Source organism: Ursus americanus, chromosome 17 (assembly GCF_024610735.1).
Source record: "Ursus americanus isolate L20-20 chromosome 17, mUrsAme1.1.p, whole genome shotgun sequence".
Taxonomy (NCBI): Eukaryota; Metazoa; Chordata; class Mammalia; order Carnivora; family Ursidae; genus Ursus; species Ursus americanus.
Genome location: NC_142143.1, coordinates 23908275 through 23927846, shown reverse-complemented (window position 1 = coordinate 23927846; position 19572 = coordinate 23908275). Strand labels below are relative to the sequence as shown.

The 19572-nt window shown below is 34.2% G+C and overlaps 1 protein-coding gene across 2 annotated transcripts in view; it reads right to left on the bottom strand.

Moving 5' to 3' along the window:
• Positions 1-528: 528 nt before the first annotated feature.
• The window catches only part of CDK17 (cyclin dependent kinase 17), a 115768-nt gene continuing 96724 nt past the window's right edge, over positions 529-19572 (bottom strand). For both annotated transcript variants that reach the window (XM_045780139.2, XM_087868841.1), the window contains exons 10-17: positions 19315-19438; positions 15166-15286; positions 12948-13045; positions 12181-12286; positions 10250-10292; positions 9160-9250; positions 7513-7590; positions 529-6985 (exon numbers count right to left, since the gene is read on the bottom strand). In XM_045780139.2, the coding sequence (XP_045636095.2) occupies positions 6948-6985; positions 7513-7590; positions 9160-9250; positions 10250-10292; positions 12181-12286; positions 12948-13045; positions 15166-15286; positions 19315-19438 (699 nt within the window). In that variant the 3' untranslated portion in view covers positions 529-6947. The remainder of the gene's footprint in view (positions 6986-7512; positions 7591-9159; positions 9251-10249; positions 10293-12180; positions 12287-12947; positions 13046-15165; positions 15287-19314; positions 19439-19572) is intronic.

Genomic DNA, 19572 nt, shown 5'->3' with positions numbered 1-19572 from the left:
TCCACAAAAAATTTAATAAAGTAAGCAAAATTATAGGATACAAAATCAACACAAAAATTACGAAGAAAATAATTCCATCTACAACAACATCAAAAAGAAGAAAATACTAGGAATTTTATTCCTAAGTATTTAACATCAAAGGAATTAAAATAAGGAGGCACAAGACTTGTACACTGAAAAACTACAAAACATTGCTAAAAGAAACTAAAGCTGTCCTGCATTCATGGACTGGAAATCCCAATACTCACAAAGGATGTACAGATTCAGTGCAATTCCTATCACAATCCTAATGGCATATTTCCTGAGAAATAGAAAAACCCAATCCTAAAATTTAAATGGAATTTCAAGGGTTTCTGAATAGCCAAAACAATCTTGAAAAAGAAGAACAAAGTTGGAAGACTCACTTCTTGATCTCAAAACTTAAAAAACTACAAGTAATCGAAACATTGTGGTACTGGCAGGCAGACAGATGTAGACCAATAAAACAGAATTGAGAGCCCCAAAATAAACTCTCACATTTATGACCAATTGATTTGCAACAAGGGTGCCAAGACCATTTAATGGGAAAAGGACAGTCTTTTTAACAAATAGTGCTGGGAAAACTAGACATTTACATGCAAAAGAATGAAGTTAGATCCTCACTTTACACCACATACAAAAATTAACTCAAGATTTATCAAAGCCCTAAATGTGTTAAAACTATAAAACTCTTAAAACGGGGGGGAATATTCATGACCCTAAATCTGGCAGTTTCCAAGATATGTTGGATGTCATTAAATGAGCAATTTTATGTAATAAAAGGATACTATCCATCAGGAAAGTAAAAGGCAATCCAGAGAATGGAAAAAAATAACTGCAAGTCCTATACACTCTTATGTACCTAATACCCAGAATATATAAAGAAAAGCGCCTCAGTGAGTCAGTCAGTTAAGCATCCAACTTGATTTCACCTCAGGTCATGATCTCAGGGTCATGAGATTGAGCCTCTCATCGGGCTCTGTGCTCAGTGGAGAGTCTGCTTGGGATTCTCTCCCTCTTCATCTGCCTCTGCCCTTCCCCCCTTCAACGCGTGCATGCTCTAAAATCAATAAAACTTAAAAGATGTAAAAAACTACAGTTTAAACAACCCAACTCAGCAACAACAATCTAAAAATGGGCAAAGGACTTGAATACTCTTCTCCAAACCAGATACAAATGGCCAATACGCACATGAAAAGATGCTCAACATCCTACTCACTAGGGAAATGCAAATCAAAACTACAATGAGATAACATGTCCTATGTATCAAAATGAATTTTTTTTTTTTTTAAAGGAAAGTAAGTATTGGCAAGGATGAGAAATTAGAACTCTCATACATTACTACTGGGAATGAAAACGGTGCAGTTGCCATGGGCAATCATTTGATGGTTCCTTAAAAAGGTAAACACAGAATTACTAAATGACCCAACAATTCAACTCCTAGGTATATAAACTCAAAGAATTGAAAACGAGGACTCAAACAGATGCTTGTACACCCATGTTCATGACAGCATTATTCACAAAAGCCAAGAAGTAGAAAAAAGTTCATGTGAAATCAACAGATAAATGTTTAAACAAAACGTACATTCGAAGAATATTATTCGGCCATGAAAAAGAACTAAAATTCTGATACATGCTACAACATGGATGAAACTTGAAAACATCATTCTAAGTGAGCGAAATAAGCCAGACACCCAAGGACAATTATGGTATAACTCCACTTATATGAAATATCTGCAATAGACAAGTACAGGCATACCAGGGGTGCCTAGCTGGCTCAGTCAGAAGGGCATGTGACTCTTGATCTCAGGGTTGTGATTTCAAGACCCATGTTGGGTGTAGATATATACTTAAGTAAATAAAAATAAAACTTAGAAATTACAACCATACCTTGGAGATATTGCAGGTTCAGTTCCAGACCATCGCAATAGCAAACATAATAAAGTGAGTCAAATGAATTTTTGGCTTCCCAGTGCATATAAAAATTATGTTTACGCTATCCTGCAGTCTATTAAGTGTGCAACATTGTCTAAAAAAAAAGTACATACTTCTGTTTAAAAAAATACTTTATTATTAAAAAAATGCTAACCCATTTGAGCTTTCAGTGTGTCATAGTCCTTTTGCTGTTGGAGGGTCTTGCTTTGATGTTGATAGCTGCTGTCTGATCAGGGTGGTAGTTGCTGAAGGCTTGTGGCTGTGGCAATTTCTTAAAATAAGACAACAATGAAGTCTGCGGAAACGATGAAGAGTCCTTTCATGCTGTTTGATAGCAATTTACCTGCAGAACTTCCTTCAAAACCGGAGTCATCTTAAACCCTGATATTGCTTTATCAACCAAGTTTATTTAAGTGATATTCTAAATCCTTTGCTGTCATTTCAACAATCTTCACAGCATCTTCACCAGGAGTAGATTCCATCTCAAGAAACCACTTTGCTCATCCATAAGAAGCAACTTCTTATCATTCAAGGTTTATCATGAAATTGTAGCAATTCAGTCATCTTGTAGCAATTCACTCCACTTCTAATTCTAGTTCTCTTGCTATTTCCACCACATCTGCAGTTACTTCTGCTCAGGTCTTGGAACCAGCGTCTTCCAAACTCCTGTTAATGTTGATATTTTGGCTCTTCCCATGAATCATACATGTTCTTAATGGCACTTAGAATGGTGAATCCTTTCCAGAAGGTTTTCAATCTACTTTACCCAGATCCATCAGAGAGGAATCACTACTATGGGAGCTACAGCTTTATGAGATGTATTTCTTATAAGACTCGAAAGTCAAAACTACTTCTTGATCTATGGGCTCCAAAGCAGATGTTATGTTAGCAGGCATGAAAACAAGATTAATCTTGGTTGTCCATCTCCCTCAGAGCTCCTGGGTGGTCAGGTACATTGTCAATGGAAAATAATATTTTGAAAACCTTTTTTCCTGAACAGCAGGCTTAAAATATTCAGTAAATCATGCTATAAAGAGATGTGCTCTCATCCAGGCTTTGTTGTTCCATTGACAGAGCACAGAGAAAGTAGATTTAGCATAATTCTTAAGGGCCTTAGGGTTTTCAGTATGGTCAACGAGCAGTGGCTTCAACTTACAGTCATCAGCTGCATTAGTCTCTACTAAGAGAGTTTTTTTTTTTTTTTTTTTTTAAGATTTATTTATTTTGTAGGGGGGGGATAGGGGAGGGAGAGAAAGTAAGAAACAGACTCTCCACCAAGAGTGGAGCCCAATGCTGGGCCCAATTCCACAACCCTGAGATCATGACCTGAGCCAAAAATCAAAAGTCAGATCCTCAACTGACTGAGCCATCTGGGCACCCCAATCTTTTGAAACTTTGAAGCCAAGCACCGACTTCTCCTTTCTAGCTATGAGATGTGATGGCATCTTCTTCCAAGAGAAAGCTATTTTGCCCACATTGAAAATCTGTTTAATGTAGCCACTTCCATTAACTATCTTACCTAGATCTTCTGGATAACTTGATGCTTCATCTTGCACTTTTATGTTATGCAGACATCTTCTTTCCTTTAACCTCATGAACCAAACTCTGTTAAGCTTCAAACTTTTCTCCTGCAGCTTCTTCACCTCTCTCAGCCTTCAAAGAACTGAAGAGAGAGAGAGGGCTTTGCTCTGGATTAGGTTTTGGCTTAAGGGAATGTTGTAGCTGATTTGATCTTCTACCCAAACCAATAAAACTTTCTCTATATCAGCAATAAGTTTGTTTCACTTTATCATTTATGTGTTCACTGGAGTAGCTCTTTTAATTTCCTTCAAGAACTGTTCCTTTGCATTCACAGCTTGGCTAACTGGAGCAAGAGGTCTAGCTTTCAGCCTATGTTGGCTTTTGACATGCCTTCCCAACTAAGCTTAAATTATTTCTAGCTTTAATTTAAACTCAGAAATATGTGACTCTTCCTTTCACTTGAACAATTACAGGCCATTGTAGGGTTATTAATTGGCCTAATTTCAGTATTGTGTCTCAGGGAATAGGGAGGCCTGAGGAGAGGGAGAGAGATGGGGGAATAGCCTGTTGGTGGACCAGTAAGAACACACACAGCATTTATGAATTAAGTTCACTGTCTTGCATGGGTGTGATTTGTGGCACCCCCAAAACAATTACAGTGGTAATATCAAGAATCACTAATCACAAATCAGCATAACAAATACAATAATAGAATTTGAAATACTGTGAGAATTACCAAATGTAACACAGAGACACAAAATTAGCAAATGCAGCTGGAAAAACGGCGCCGGCAGGGTTGCAACAAACCTTCAATTTATTAAAAACTGCAGTATCTGCAAAGCACAATAAAGTGCGGCACAGTAGAAGGAGTTATGCCTATATATTAGAGGTTACCGGGGCTGTGGGGAGGGGAAAATGAGGGAGGGTTTCTTAATGGGTATAGCATTTGTTTGGAGATGAAAAATTTTGGAAAAAGATAGTGGTAATTGCTGTACAACAGTCTAATTAATGCCACTAAACTATATACTTAAAATGATAAAAATGGCAAATTAAAAAAACCCCATAAAAACAGAAGCATACAAAAAAAAAAAAAAAAACACTTCATGAATTGTTCTGGATCCAAAAGATAGATTATTATAACATGTTAACAAGCAGTCTTTCACATGTAATAAAGCATCAGAACGGAAACTCTTCTATACACCTAGACTGACATATTCAATGTGTGTCAACACCATTTGGAAGGAAAACAAAAAAGGCATCCTCTCTTACCTTTAGGACCATGTCAGTTTAAGATGAATCCTAAGTGTTCATGGTTCAAAATTTCTGAGTTTCAATTGTCTTCATTGCAAAGTTTTCAGGATCTGAATGGTGGTGCTCAAGTATCAAAAAAAAATATCAAATTCCTTAATAAAATGAAGAAACACCCCTAGGACTTCCTAGGAAGAAGAATTTTATATAACTACTGGATATATTTCTTCATCTTTTATATGCAAGAATATCAAACTTATGGATAACTATGAAATTTGCAAAACATCACTTATATAACATAAGAAATGAAAAATCTGACAGCTTTATAATTAAGTACTATCCTATAAAATCACAGGAGAGATTATTAAATGAATGGCCAGCACAAATACAAATTAAATATCATTACTGGCACAGTGAGACTTCATGATCTTAAAAATGAAACCCATAAAGGAAAATGACCCCATTCTACACAGCCTTCTTCCCCCAGAAAGAACTGTGACTCAACAAAACCACATTTTAACAACATGAAGATTTTGTTATTATAAATTTCAAAACAAAACGGAGGAATTTCCACATAATATTTATAACCTTCAAAGTACAATATTAATACATGTCTGTCAGTTAGAAATAACAGCAGTTTGTTAGGCTACAGGGTTTAACATAAAACCAATTTACAAATGTGAAAAGCAGTAGTGGTCCAATATTCACCATTACACATGAATCTGTTTCTTCCAGAAAGTTTTTTTTAAAAATTAAAATTTCTGTATCATGAAATATTAAAATAACACCCAAACATGCCACAATCACTATTCACAAATAAAGTTAAAATGAAATATACAAAAATTCACTTAATACTGTTAAATAACAATAAACTACAAGATTTCCTGAACAGAAATGGTAGGACCCCTGAATGTTTTACAGTGAATATCAGGAAAAAAAAATTAAGTTATGATTATTTTCATGATATATAAGCCAAAAATTTACATGACCATTTCAAAATATACCAATTAAAGATTTGTAGTTTGTAAGATGCACTAAATAAACAAATAGTCCTTAAAACTTAACACAAATGCTTAAAACACTTACCAACACCAAGGTGTCTTTATGATGTTCAAAGAGATGCATAATTGAAACTGTAATATTTACTATCTCTGATAAACACATTAATACCTACGATGCCTTAAAACAATCCTCTAAGTTCTCGTTTCTCTTGTTTGTATTTATCATGGCTCATTTCAAAGACATATTACAGCTTTTAGCTGATTCCAAGTGAATGTTATTAAAACATATTTATACACACAGCCCCCCCAAAATGAAATAAATGGCTCCCCAAAGTAGTATCATCCCTTCTAATAAAAGAATTGTATTTAAGACGAAAACAAGACCTCACATATTTCACTGGACTTGTATGGTTTAGTTTTAACTAAATTAAAGCACAATGTAAAATAGGTAAGTGTATTAGTATACACATATCCAATAATATGCAGTAAATATTTCTAAAATGAGGAAAGGTAAAAATAAATAATTTTGGTGCTTTAACTTACTGGTATCTAATGTAAGATCCCCACAATGTCAGGTATTCACTTGCTTGAATCAACTTCTGCATCACATGCTTTCCTAAACATAATGTGCTCATCAATTTCTTAGCTACTCTACTTGAGGATGTTCAATAAAAAATTATATAGCATGAACTTAGAGTGTTCAAGATGGCTCACTTATTTTACTGTTAAGCAAAGCTAAATTTACATTCCAGGAAACACTGCAGTTTAATTTTAAAAACAAACAAGAAATGCAGCAGTAAAACAATTCGTGAGGAGAAACAGATGCATTCACATCTAATAAAGCCACTGCAACTTCTTCAGGCATGTAACTGTTGTGTTAAATAAACAGACAGTAGTTATTTAGCAGCAATGATTCCGCAATAAATAATGCACTGTGTTTCTCAGTCCTGCACAAAAATTGCAGCTACAGTTACATCAACAGCTGTAACCTACTGGCTCTAATGGCAGAGAAGACCTTAAAACCAACTGTACAAAAAAATTGTCACACTGTGACAACAAATATAAAAACAATCTGTAGGTCTGAAATAAAAAGACTCCACTGTGAAGAGGACAGTGTAGACAAACGGAGATTCCAAGTCCACCAAAAGAAATAATTGCCTTCAGATCTGAGTCCTTGATTGATAAGAAAGGCTGGGGGCTGGGCTTGAAACCATTTTATCAGACTTAAAAGAGCATGCTCTGTCTTCTGTTCTTCCCATGTCCTAAAATATAAAGTCATTTTATGAGGCAGTTCAAGGTTCAGTTTTATCCCACATACAGTATTTGGTGACTCTAGGAAGCTAATGTTCCCACCAGCAAAAACTAATGTTCCACGATAAGAGTGATCAGCACTGTCTTAAATGACCCTTTTGTTGATGGGGTCAGTCTACAGCTTCTATGCTTCGCAGTGATGAACCTGAAGACTAGGGAAGCACAAGATGTGTCTTCTGCCTCAGGTACCAGGGATGGCGTGTGCAGTGATCAAGCCAGGCCACTTGTAAAAGGTCTTTGTGCCATCTGCAGCTTTCAGGATCCCTGACTTGACTGAGTCAGATTTCTCTCGGAAGAATTACTGAGCTGCCCACATCATACAGAAAAGTGAGTACGTGCAATGCTAAACATACAGTTGTGGAATGCACTGTACATTGGTTTTTACATCAATGATCTTACTGATCAATTTATAAACCAAAAACTTGGTTCCACGCAATATTTCATGATCGACACGTGAAATGGTTTATGACAAACACACCTGTCTCTGGATAAGAAGAATTTCGAAAACCCGGGTCCTTTTGCAACTGAATCTCTTTCAAACTGAATATTGATACACCTAAAATGCATAGACAAAAACTATCAGGTGAAGGTCTAACATTATTAAAACAAATATAACCCAACTATAGACAGAATGTTTAAAAATGTGTATTGATTCAACATGAAACATTTATGCTACATTCACAAGGTTAAAGCCCTACTGAACTATCTTCCCCCTTTGTTCCCATGTTTTGAGAAGAAAACCAAATAAAATAATCTCCCCTCAGAACCTTCCCCTACAACTCTGCTTTGAATAATGCTTCCAATATGTTTCTCCTCGAATATGTACATATAGAGAATATACACTCTCTTTCTAGGACTTACTGGGGTTATAAGACCTAATCAAAAGGTATTTCTTGATTTTTATTCTCTCTGTCCTTTATCTGTCTCCTTATAATGGCATGAAGGTATCAGGGTCTCAAAATAACTGCAGATTTTCAGGAAAAAACCATAGGTTTGTACACAACCATAATTGCCTACCTCAAACAATGAAACTTGGTATTAATAATGAAATGTAAATATCATCTTAAAAAAACACTCATAATTCATCTCTCTCATTTCCAATCTCTGCTAGAGAGGTAATCTTTCATTAAAAAATATCCAGTTAAGTTCTAAGTGAAAAGTCTTAAGGATTCTTGATCTCAATTAGCAAACCTCAATGAATTAGTATTTTTTAGTTATAAATGAGAATGGGAAATTAATGAAAGCTTTTGGAATCTCAGTTCCTAAATATTCTAATTCCCCATTCACCTTCCTCAGTTTTAAAGTAAAATGTTGGGGTAATCTTTTAAAAGGGGGTGATGAGTAAAATGAAGCAGTTAACTCAGGCATGAGAAATCAGCTCTTTTAGGGACTGACAATACACTCACCACTGTCATGAGGACAGTAAAGTCAGAGTGACCATAGCAAAGAAAAATCATCTTTATATCTTGAAAAGGAAATCTACTTTCACAAGAAAACAATTTTATGTTTCAGTTGTGCTTCATTACTCTCTGCCTGAAATCCATTTTTAGAAACTCTGAATCAACGCAATCCAGATTAGGCCTAATGACAATGTCTATCATCAGATGGCATTTTCCAATTTAAGTCTAATAAGATTAATAACCCATGCCTAAGTACTATTGATTTCTTACAGAGCAGTGGCAATGTGCTCAGTGTTAAAAGAAACAAATTAAGGGGTGCCTGAATGGCTCAGTCGGTTGGGCGTCCCGACTCTTGCTTTCAGCTCGGGCCAAGTTCTCATGGGTTGTGGGGTCAAGCCCCACTCCAGCTCCATGTTAGGCTCTGCACTCAGCAGGAAGTCTGCTTGAAGATTCTCTCCCTTTGTCCCTCCCCTACTTACAGGAGCACATTCTCACTCACTCTCTCTAAAATAAAAAAGTCTTAAAAAAAAAAAGAAAAAGAAACAAATGAAAACATATGCAAATAAGACACACTTCCCTTCAAGGAATTCTGATCTGGTTACAAAAAGACTAAAATTTTATGCTTAAAAACCGACCATAATCTCTTCCTAAACCCCTAATTCACCCCAGTCTCCAACACTGGACAAATGAAAATGGGGCCAGGGGGACGTTAGAATTTCTCTTACTTTCAGGTAAAGTATGTATTCTTGGTCCCAGACTTCGAAAGTATACATGTTTCATGGCCTCTTCTGCTGAAACCCTTTTCTTAGATTCGTACTGTGAAAAAGCAAAGAACTGCTTCATTAACTTTTTCTCTAAACATTATGAGGGGAGGCAGATTAGCATTTAGAGCTATTTTTATCTTATTATTTGTAATACAATGACTGCTTTTTAAGAACGAACTTGGAGTACGCCAGATATACTCTAATGTGAGTTGCTATTGAGATTATGTAGTAATGACTACATCTCAGTTCCAAACTTCCAAGATGAAGCTGGCTCTTCACTAAAAATTTAGATTTCCTGTATTTTCTGAAGTGATAAAAAACTAAAATATCTGACCTTTGGTGTTCCTTTTCCTCATGAACACCAAAGGATCACTGGAAATATATCCAATACTTTTATGACAGATATTATTAAATTACCTATTGGATATCCATTTCCTTTTTTTCCTTGATGAGATTTGTTTAAGGTGTCCGTGTTTCCAAATCCAGCAGATCAATCATGAATCATGACTGTTTTAAGTTTAGGCTAATTATAATAACAATCTTGCTCCCCAATTCCCAGCCTCTCTTACAATTAATGTTCTGGCCAACAAGACTTAGGAAGAAGCTTTGCAGGGGTTTCTGGAAAAGCCTTTGCTTTCCAGATACAAGGGGACTATTATGGCTGACACCCTTATCTTCTCTTCTTACTGCTTTGAATAGAAGATATGAATGGTATTTGTAGGTGCTGTAGCCTATAAGGCTGTAAGTATAAGGAAAAAAAAGAACATAAGAGATTATGAATTGCAGAGAACATGGCCTGGACATAAGTTGATCAATGCCAGAAGGTGACTACCTCAGAATGTTCTAGGTCACAGTGAGAGACCCATACACATTAAGAGAAACCATCATTTATTATTATTTTACTTAAGCATATGCCTTAAGCATGCCAGATACTACCATAAATAATCTTATTTAACTGTCATGACAAATACTTTAGGCAGGTATTACTGATTCCATTCTACAGATACAGAGAAACTGCGGCTTAGTGATTACAAAGTAAGATGTAACATACCTGAAGAAACTTTGTTATTAACTCGATTCCCTCAGAGTCTAATCTAAAAACAAAAAACAAGTAGCAATTTATTCTTTTATCTTAGCTGACGGGAACTTTTCAAATAAAACTATTTTCCAAGTGTTTTAATCTGCTAACTTCAAGTGCTCTAAAATAGCCACTTTTGTTGCTTTCAAATAGACTCAAATCTGTTTTATCCTTAAAAGACCTATCTTGCCACTTGCTGAAGAAGAAACTATAAAAAACGGCTTTGGCTCAAATTTTCAATAATGAAGAACAAATCAGATAATTAAAGAATTTTTCAAAATCACCATTCTGTCTCAAAGTAACCCCTATTATCACAAAAGCTTAAGTGTATCATTTTCATAGTGTTCTGCTACAGGCAAGATACAAAAGCGTCATTTTCTTATTGTATAGGTGAAAGTGACCCCAAATCTATCACTGTGGCTCACAATAAACACAGATGACTCATTCAACACATTTTTACAGGGTAGTCTACTGAGACCGGGGTACTAGAACCTATAAAGTTCCATTTAAATATGCCACAATGACATCATAAAACTTAATTAAAAATTGGGCTACAAAATCAATGAGGTAGTCAATAAAGATAGATAATTATAGTGATGAAATTCATTTAATAAGTAGTAGAGGATTTGGGGACTATTTTAATGGGATAATCTCTTGATCAGAAAGCACAGGTTCTATTTTGCATGCCTTTCACTGGCAAAAGTACAATTACGAATAAAGAAATACTCTCCCAAGTGTTCTTAGTGAGTACTGTGGATGCTGTGGCCTAGACATTCTCCAGACTCTTCTAATCCTTTGTAGTTTGCCGTTCTGACAAATATCCAGAGCTCTTTGGGCACAAACTAGGGGCTAAGGTCATGGAGAACCTGCTTTAAAGAGGAGCTTCAACCTTCTGCACTGGACACTACAATAGCAAGCAACATATAAATGACAAAAATAGGATTTATGCTACTTAGAAGGAAGAGACACACACACAAAGCCCTGCACATAGTATTATTCTTCCTAAGCAAGTCTACTTAGAATGTTACTAGTTGCTATAGTAACAATAAGAACATCAATTCATATAAATACTTTAAAAATATTTTTGGTATCAGAACTGTTTTTCTACTCTCTCTAGCTTGAGAATAAATGGAACTAGAGCCAAGTGTGTTAGCTCGTGAGCAATGTGAATGGCTTTTTTGATTAAAACGTTAAAACACTGACCTTATTTGGTATCTGGGTATACTCTATTTTTTTTAAGGACACATGAAAAAACACAGTCAAAGGGGTTAGTTATTCTTTGTTACTTATGGAATTTTTACATTTCAGTAAGTAGAAATGTTCTAACTGAAATTTTAATGGGGGTTTTAAATGGATCTGGGGGTAGATCTGAGAAACTTTAATGAAATGGCTAACATTTAGGATATGAGGGGTCAGAAAGAGTTTACATTCTTCAAAAACAAATCATGTCATTAACATTGGCCAAATACTGACGGGTCACCTTGGGTCAGAGTCAAGATTTTACTTTTAACACTTTCTTAGATTTTTGTAAGTAAATACAGAATAATTCTGTAGGAGGCAAAACAAAAATTTCATCATGGCCTTCAAGGTACTGAATACAGCATTAACCAATGTCTTCTTTCTGACAAAGGGAACAATCTACATACACTCTAGAATTCTAATATGGATGTTCTATATTCATTTTATTTATAGCTCAATTCTGTGATTTATATATCTTGGTCTCTGAATTATAACATTAATCTGACAAAAGGAAGGAAGAAATTCATCTAAATCAGATCCTAAAATATTTAAGAACTCTGTATGTATATTATATATTTTTCCCTGAATCCTTACTATGGCTAATGCTTCAAAAGACTGGAAAGAATGATGTGGGTTTTCCCCCTTTAACTTAAAGAAAAAAATACCTGGGTGCATGGTTAATGACAGGCTGTGGTTTGTATTTTGGAAAGTTGTAGTTCTTAAACTCATCATTTGAAGAAACACCTGGCCAAGTTTCCTGAGATGGTGTTCCTGAATTAAAAAAAAAATAAAATAAAAATGTGTAAATATATAAAAATTTATATATACACAAACACATAAATAAGGAGAACTAAGAAAGTGTCAAAGAACAATTTACATTTAGTAGCTGATTTTATTATTTCAACTGAAAGCAAAATGATAGAAATAGTAAAGACATATCAACTTTTTTGGGACTCTGCAATGATGCCATAAAAATGATGATGCCTAATCTAGAAATATTTCCCAATAATATGCTAAAGGTCAATTTTCGATAATATTTCTCTTTGTTCTTGCATACAATTTTTAATGCAAAGGCAGAACTTAGTAAATGAAAAGAAGTTACACAGAAGGCTCTATTTTTATAATTATGCTGATTATAATTATTTTCTTTGTAATCAGGTTGGTTTTTTTTTTTGTTTTTTTTTTTTTAAAGATTTTAAGTAATCTCTACACCCAGCATGGGGCTCAAACTTACAACCCGGAGATTAAGTCACATGCTCCACTGACAGAGCCAGCCAGGTATAATTATAATTAACTAATTATAATTCTTATAACAGCTATCTATGTTAGTTAGTCTCAGTACCAAATTTTTAAATTTATTTTTTTAAAATATATAATCTTATCTAGCTAGTCACAATTGAATAAAACAAATTACTGGGAAAATATCTGTTACCTAGCAGTCGGAAAATTAAGTGCAGCTCATCTTCCACGGTTGATCCTGGAAACAGAGGTCTTCCAGAAGCCATTTCAAAGAAAATGCAACCAACACCCCTTTAAGATATATCATAAAAAAAATGATGAGCAATCTATTTACATATTATGAAGGACAATTATCTTTTCCTTAAGAGTACCCTCTGGAGATGGAGAATTTTGTATTAGCCTGCTAGAAAACATACTATAGAGATTATTTTCAGCTCCAACTAATTTGTTAATATGTATCCTATTTGTCTCAACTTTTATATTTTATATCCACTCCTCCATCTCCCCTCCTCTGCCCTGCCTTAAAAATGTCCAGCTCTCCTCTGCATGACCCTTGAAGAAAAACATACCAATAGTTAACAGTGATTTAATGCCTATTATGTCTTAGATAGTGGGTAGCAGGGATAGGGAGAAGCAAATGATTCAAGAAACTTTTATGCAGGAAGCAGAGATAGAACATACAAGTGCAGGGTGGTGAGTGTACACAAGTGTGTGAGAAGGAAAAGAAACGGATGGAGATTCAGTGAATGAATACTATCGTCTGGAATCTGTGTCAATACCCTTAAGACACAGTCCCTCCCATTAAAGGACTCACAATCTAACCACTGTATGTAAAATTTTACATACTAAAATGGTATACAAAAAGTTACAATGATGAAGCCACTATTGAAAACAGTATGGTTGTCCCTCAAAATAATTTAAAATAGAATTGCCATATGATCCAGCAATTCTACTCCTAAGTATATACCCAAAAGAACTGAAAGCAGAGTCTCAAAGACGTATTTGTCACTTATGTTCACAGCAGCATTACTCTTAACAGCCAAAAGGTAGAAACAACCCATATGCCCACTGACAAACGGATAAACAAAATGTAGCATACATATGCAATGATTACTCAGTCTAAAAATGAAAGCAATTCTGACACGTAAAGTCAAGTATCTTAAAAACATGGATGAAACTTGAAGACATTTATGCTAGGTGAAATAAACCAGTCACAAAAGGACAAATACTGTAATCAGTCTACTCATATGAGGTGCTTAGAAATGTCAAACTCACAGAGACAGAAAGTAGAATGGTGGTTGCCAGTGGCTGGAGGAAGGAGGAAATGGGGAGTTGTCTAATGAGTATGAGGTTTCAGTTTTGCAAGATGAAAAAAGTTCTGGAGTGTTAAGGTTACACAACAATGTGAATGTACCTAACGCCAAAGAACTGTAGAAAATGTGGTTAAAATGGTAAACTACGTTATGTATATTTTACCACAATTTAAAAAATAAGTTTAAAAAAATGTTACACAAAATTATATATAATTGTTCAATGCAAGACAACAGAAGGAAGCGTATGACTTATTACTGCATTATATAGTCAATAAATGAAACCACATTTCAGAGGAAGGAATTGTCATTGGATGCTAGGTTGTATTCAGGAAGGATTTATGAAAAGCTGTGTTTTGAAGGTTCCTAGGCAGGAGATGCACAGTAGGCATTCCAGATGGGTCGACTGGTATGAACATAAGTGCAAAGGTGGGAAAGCCCAGGTTATTTTTGAGATATGGTGAGTAGCCCATTTGGCTAAAAGGGATTACTCATATAGAGGAACAGTCTAATGTAAGTTGGAAAAGATAGTTTAGAGATGTTTTTATGGAGATCATTAAGTATCAGATTGATGAATTATACCTTACTCTATAGGTAATGAAAGGGGACGCAGCAAAGGTATTTGAGTAAAGGAATATCATGATCAGAGTGGGATATGAGGAAGATGGTTGCAATATTTTATTATTCTTAGATCAACTTAAGACCAAGTGGATTTTTATGAATATTAAATGATGACAAGAATAATTTTATTTTAAACTACGACGTACTAAACATTCTTCTAAATGCTTAATAAGTATTAGCTCATTTGGTCTTAACATTATCCACAAAACAGCCTTTTTAAAGTAATTATTGTTACTATTCCCATTTCCTTAAATGAGGAAACTGAGGCAAGTCCAGTAATTTGAATAAGCTTATTATGTAGTTGTAAGTGATAGAACTGGTAAACCTAGGTGATCTTATTCGTGTCAAAACTTTTAATTATTGCTTATATTTTCGCTCTTTAAAATATCTCCCTAAAAGTCAAATATCTATCAATATGCCTGTGTTAATGGTTACATTCTTTCAAAATTATAAATGGCAATAACATCTGCATGTATTTACCACATGTCAATCTGTGTTGAGTACTCTGAGGAACCGAGAAGCACATCAGGTGGCCGGTACCACAGTGTGACGACTTCATTGGAGTAGGTCTTTGTGGGAACTGACTTGGCTCTGGCTAGCCCTTCACAGGGAAAAGAAAACAATTAAAAAATGGCAAGGATTTCCCAACCCATATCTTCACCATGACTTCAGTCACAAGGATGTCTGAGACAGCTATTCTCTAGTTTCCTGAAGTTTAAAAACTCAGTTTTATGAATTTTTTTGTGTGTGTGTGCATGGTCTAGTAAGCAAATCTTTATGCAATTAAACAGTAACAATTCCACAATCAGAGACTATGTTTATTTTTATGCATGTGAATGCACCTGGTAACAGTGCCTGGGTTAATGTAAACCTAAGAAACTTGCCTTCTATGAATCATAGTGCCAAAATTATTTCCAAGTGGAACCTTAAATTAATGCCAAATAGGCCATGAGACAGAAATAAAGAGTTTTACTTATAGCTACAGGCTTCTGTTACCTTTTTTTTTTTTTTAACCTGATTCCAACTTTCATTTGCTATACCAATTTTAGTTTTCTTAGACTAAATTACACTGCTGTTGTGTATTTTAAGTATTTAAGGATAATTTTAAATAAAACGGACCATGCTGCCTTTGGCTATTATTAATGTAAATGATGAAAACCATGTGCCATTCTTTTGTCAATTTAAAATGGAATCACTGATTATTCAGAAATAAAGGCGAGAGTTACAACTTCATCTCTTGAGCCACTGGCATGAGAGTTGTTTTTAGCATCTGTAAGCCTCCACTTGATCTGGATTCAATTCTGATCACTTGAAGCAACTATAAAAGATACCTGAAGAAATATAAATTTATTCTAACATATAGTTTATTTCAAATAACAAGGAATAATCCATTTTTAGGCTGTGAGCTTTTATGTGTAACTTTATATATTTGATTAAAATATTAAATATGAAAAATGTCATAAAAGGATAATTCAATACTTTATTAAACTCGATAAAGGCACTGAAATAAAACCAGAAATTTAAATAGCTAGGCAGCATTCATACTATTTTTGTTTAGTATAACAGCTAAAGGGTATAACTTTAACAATGTTGACACGATCTTATTTAATTACAAGTCTTACTCTACCAAACCCAACTTGGTAAAGTAAGTTCAACAAATTATTTTCCTACCAACTTTGGTAATTAGCAAGATGTGGATAGCTTTCTAATATCTCCTGATATTAATAATGGGTTATGTGGGAACAAAAGACAGGCCACAAATTTGCTTATTCTATAACCTATAAGTATAGCATCAAAGCAACTGCAAGTTATAGTTTCCTCAGTACCTTACTCTCCTGTTCCTGAGAGAATTCTGAAGTAGGGTGCTTGTTCAAACAGATTCCTGGTTCACAATGAGAATTTCAGTATTGTTATAAAATGAAATCATCTTTTCCAAACCAAATTAATTGTGATATGGTATAATTACAGAAGCCATTTTCCATTATTAATGAAAATGTTTGTCTATATTCGTATTTGCCTAGATCTGAATTTCATCAATCACAGGAAAAAGGGTAGAATTTTCATAGAGATCAAGAACAATGTACAATAAAATACTCAAAGTTATAGGACTCTCTCTTACTGGCAGTTCTTAAGTATATTTACTATGCGACCAATAAAAAATAAATAACTAAAAGCAGAGACAAAACTGTACTATCTCATGGAATAATCAGAATTTCTTGTTGGCCTGTGAAAAGATAAAATTCGCTTGCTTGCTTTGTTAGAAGCAAAATTTAAAGCACTCCTAGCATTCCCCCCCAAAAGTAAATTTTTGATGGTCCTTGCCATTCATTCATTTTGCATTTCTATTAGCCAAGCAGGGGTTCTCTATCACTGCTATTCATTTTATGATTAAGGAATAAGAAGCAGTAAATGCAGCTCAGAAAAAAAAAAAAAAAAAAGAACAAAACAGAAAATAACAATTTTAAGGAAAGTAACAGCCTAAACTGTGCCCAAGAGACAATATAATGTGAGCATATGCAAATAACTCATTAAGTTTAAACACATGTGACCTATACCCATTTCCTTTTTAAGGAAGGAAAACCAAATACTAACCTACTTTCAAACAAATAGTAAAGTTAAAAGAGTAAAAGTATAGGAATTTCCTGAACTCACCACTTAGTGAATTTTTAATGTTATTAACAAAGCAATATTTGAAACACTTATATTTTCAAATTTAATGCAATACTCCAAAAGTGAAACTACTATTATCACTTATTAGCACTTATGAAAAATGATTAAGTGCTAATTGTGAAAACTGCCCTGGCTTTTTAAAACCATTTTCTATTAGAGTACTGAAACTCTCAAAATGTGAAATATTAAAAAAAACAAAAACCTACTATACAAAGTTTAATATAAAAAAATTTACTTCCTAGAAGCAATAAGAATATGTAATCTCATTAAAATTGAGTTAGCTAAAGAGAGACATAAATAGCATTAATTAATTAGTTAATAAGCATATAAATACAAAGTCATGGTGGCAGGCATATTAAAGAATCACCTTTCAGTAGTGGCATTTAAACTCTTTAGTCTCAGGACCCCTTTTATTACAATTTAAAGTACGGTGACTAACATAATTAAAAAATCTTTAAATTATGAGGACCCAAACAGCTTTTATTTATATAGATATTTGCCGTATTAGAAAAACTGAGAAAAATTTAAAACTTATTCAATAAAATCACCACTTATGTATTAACATGACTTTTATGAGAAAGATTTTTTCCTAAAGGAAAATAAAAATTAGTACAAATGTTCTTATTCATAGTTTTGTAATCTAATTTAAAAGAAGACTCTTAGATTCTCACAACTGCTTTTGCATTCAATCTCTTGTGATATGTTGCTTTGACTGAAGTATACGAGAATCAGATCTCACACAGATCACACAGATACGAAATTGGAAAGAGGAAGAGCATTTAAACAGCCTTTTCTGAATATTGTGCATATTCTTCTTTGACACTACATCAGATTTAATTTCTTAAAGATTATGTGGTAACTGAAATTATAATAGCAAACTTCTCATACTCTTGTTACATTAAAATTCATTGGTCTATCTTGCACTTTAAGTGGATCTTTTACCCATGCATGATTCTGTAATATTATGTACATACTAGTCATTTGGAAAACATCGATTCCCTGGGTTATAGATATTCCAAATGCTTACAGATTTCTAAACATACCAACAAAACCCATTTGTTAATACCACTACCCATCTCACCAGTAAAGTCTTTAAGTATGGGGAAAATATCGAGCTCAAAGTGGCAGATTCAGATTTCCAAAATCTAATTTTTGCTTGAAAACTCAGACCTTCCTATTGGCAAGAAATACTTTCAGGTGTTTTCCTTGTAGTGGTAGGTTCACTTTATTTCCTAGAAAATGTGTGCCAAATATACCTAAGTCTGAGTACCCGTAGTTTGCCCGTCAGTCATTTTTTTCAAGTAAAAATGATGTTCCTTGAAAAAAAGGGTTAGTTCAGTTTGCACTCACATAAGCACTACTCCTTGAGATAACCATAGTATTTCCATGTACAGCAAATGTGTTTTATGTATACATCTCATTTCATCACATAAACTACTAAAAAAGACACGTACTTAAAGATGGAGATTTAATAAAATTAGTAAGTTTTACTACTGCTTCATCAAATACCTTTTTATATGTAACTGACACTTTTTTCCTCCAAGTGTATATAGTGGTGAAGAACACAATGACTACCAAGTACAATTTGGTGCCACTGCCTTGACTTATACTAAAGCACCAACCAGTAGCTTTATCCCTTAGTGCTTTTGGGCCATCACTGCAAATATTAATACAGTGAAAAAGGCAAGTAACATTTAGTATAATTTTGATAATATATACCTTTGGAGATGCCCTGAAAGGGTCTCAGGATGCTCAAGGGTCTCAAGACCATACCTGAGAACCGATGCCTTTTGGCATTCATGAATATAACTCACCTACCAAAGTTTTATCAAGTATCTTATTCTGTGGGCTACAGAGAAAATTTCCAAACTCACATAAAAGCAATCACACAGTGTCAACAGTTGTTCTTATAAATGTAACCACCTGGAACTATTTATAAATATCTTATACATTCCATACCAAAATCTGCTAGCTTTAATTCTCCTTTTTCATTAATGAGTAGGTTCTGTGGTTTCAAGTCTCGGTGCAATACCTTTCTTCTGTGGCAATATGCCAAACCACGTAGAATTTGGTATAAAAACAGCTACAGAAACAAATGAATAGAAATTAGTCTTACAAATAATAAGATATACTTTGGTAAGCATGTTATGGTAAACAAAAAGCAACTGGCCTAGAAAAGTCAAAGAAAAAAACCCACATCCTTTAAAATACAAAGCC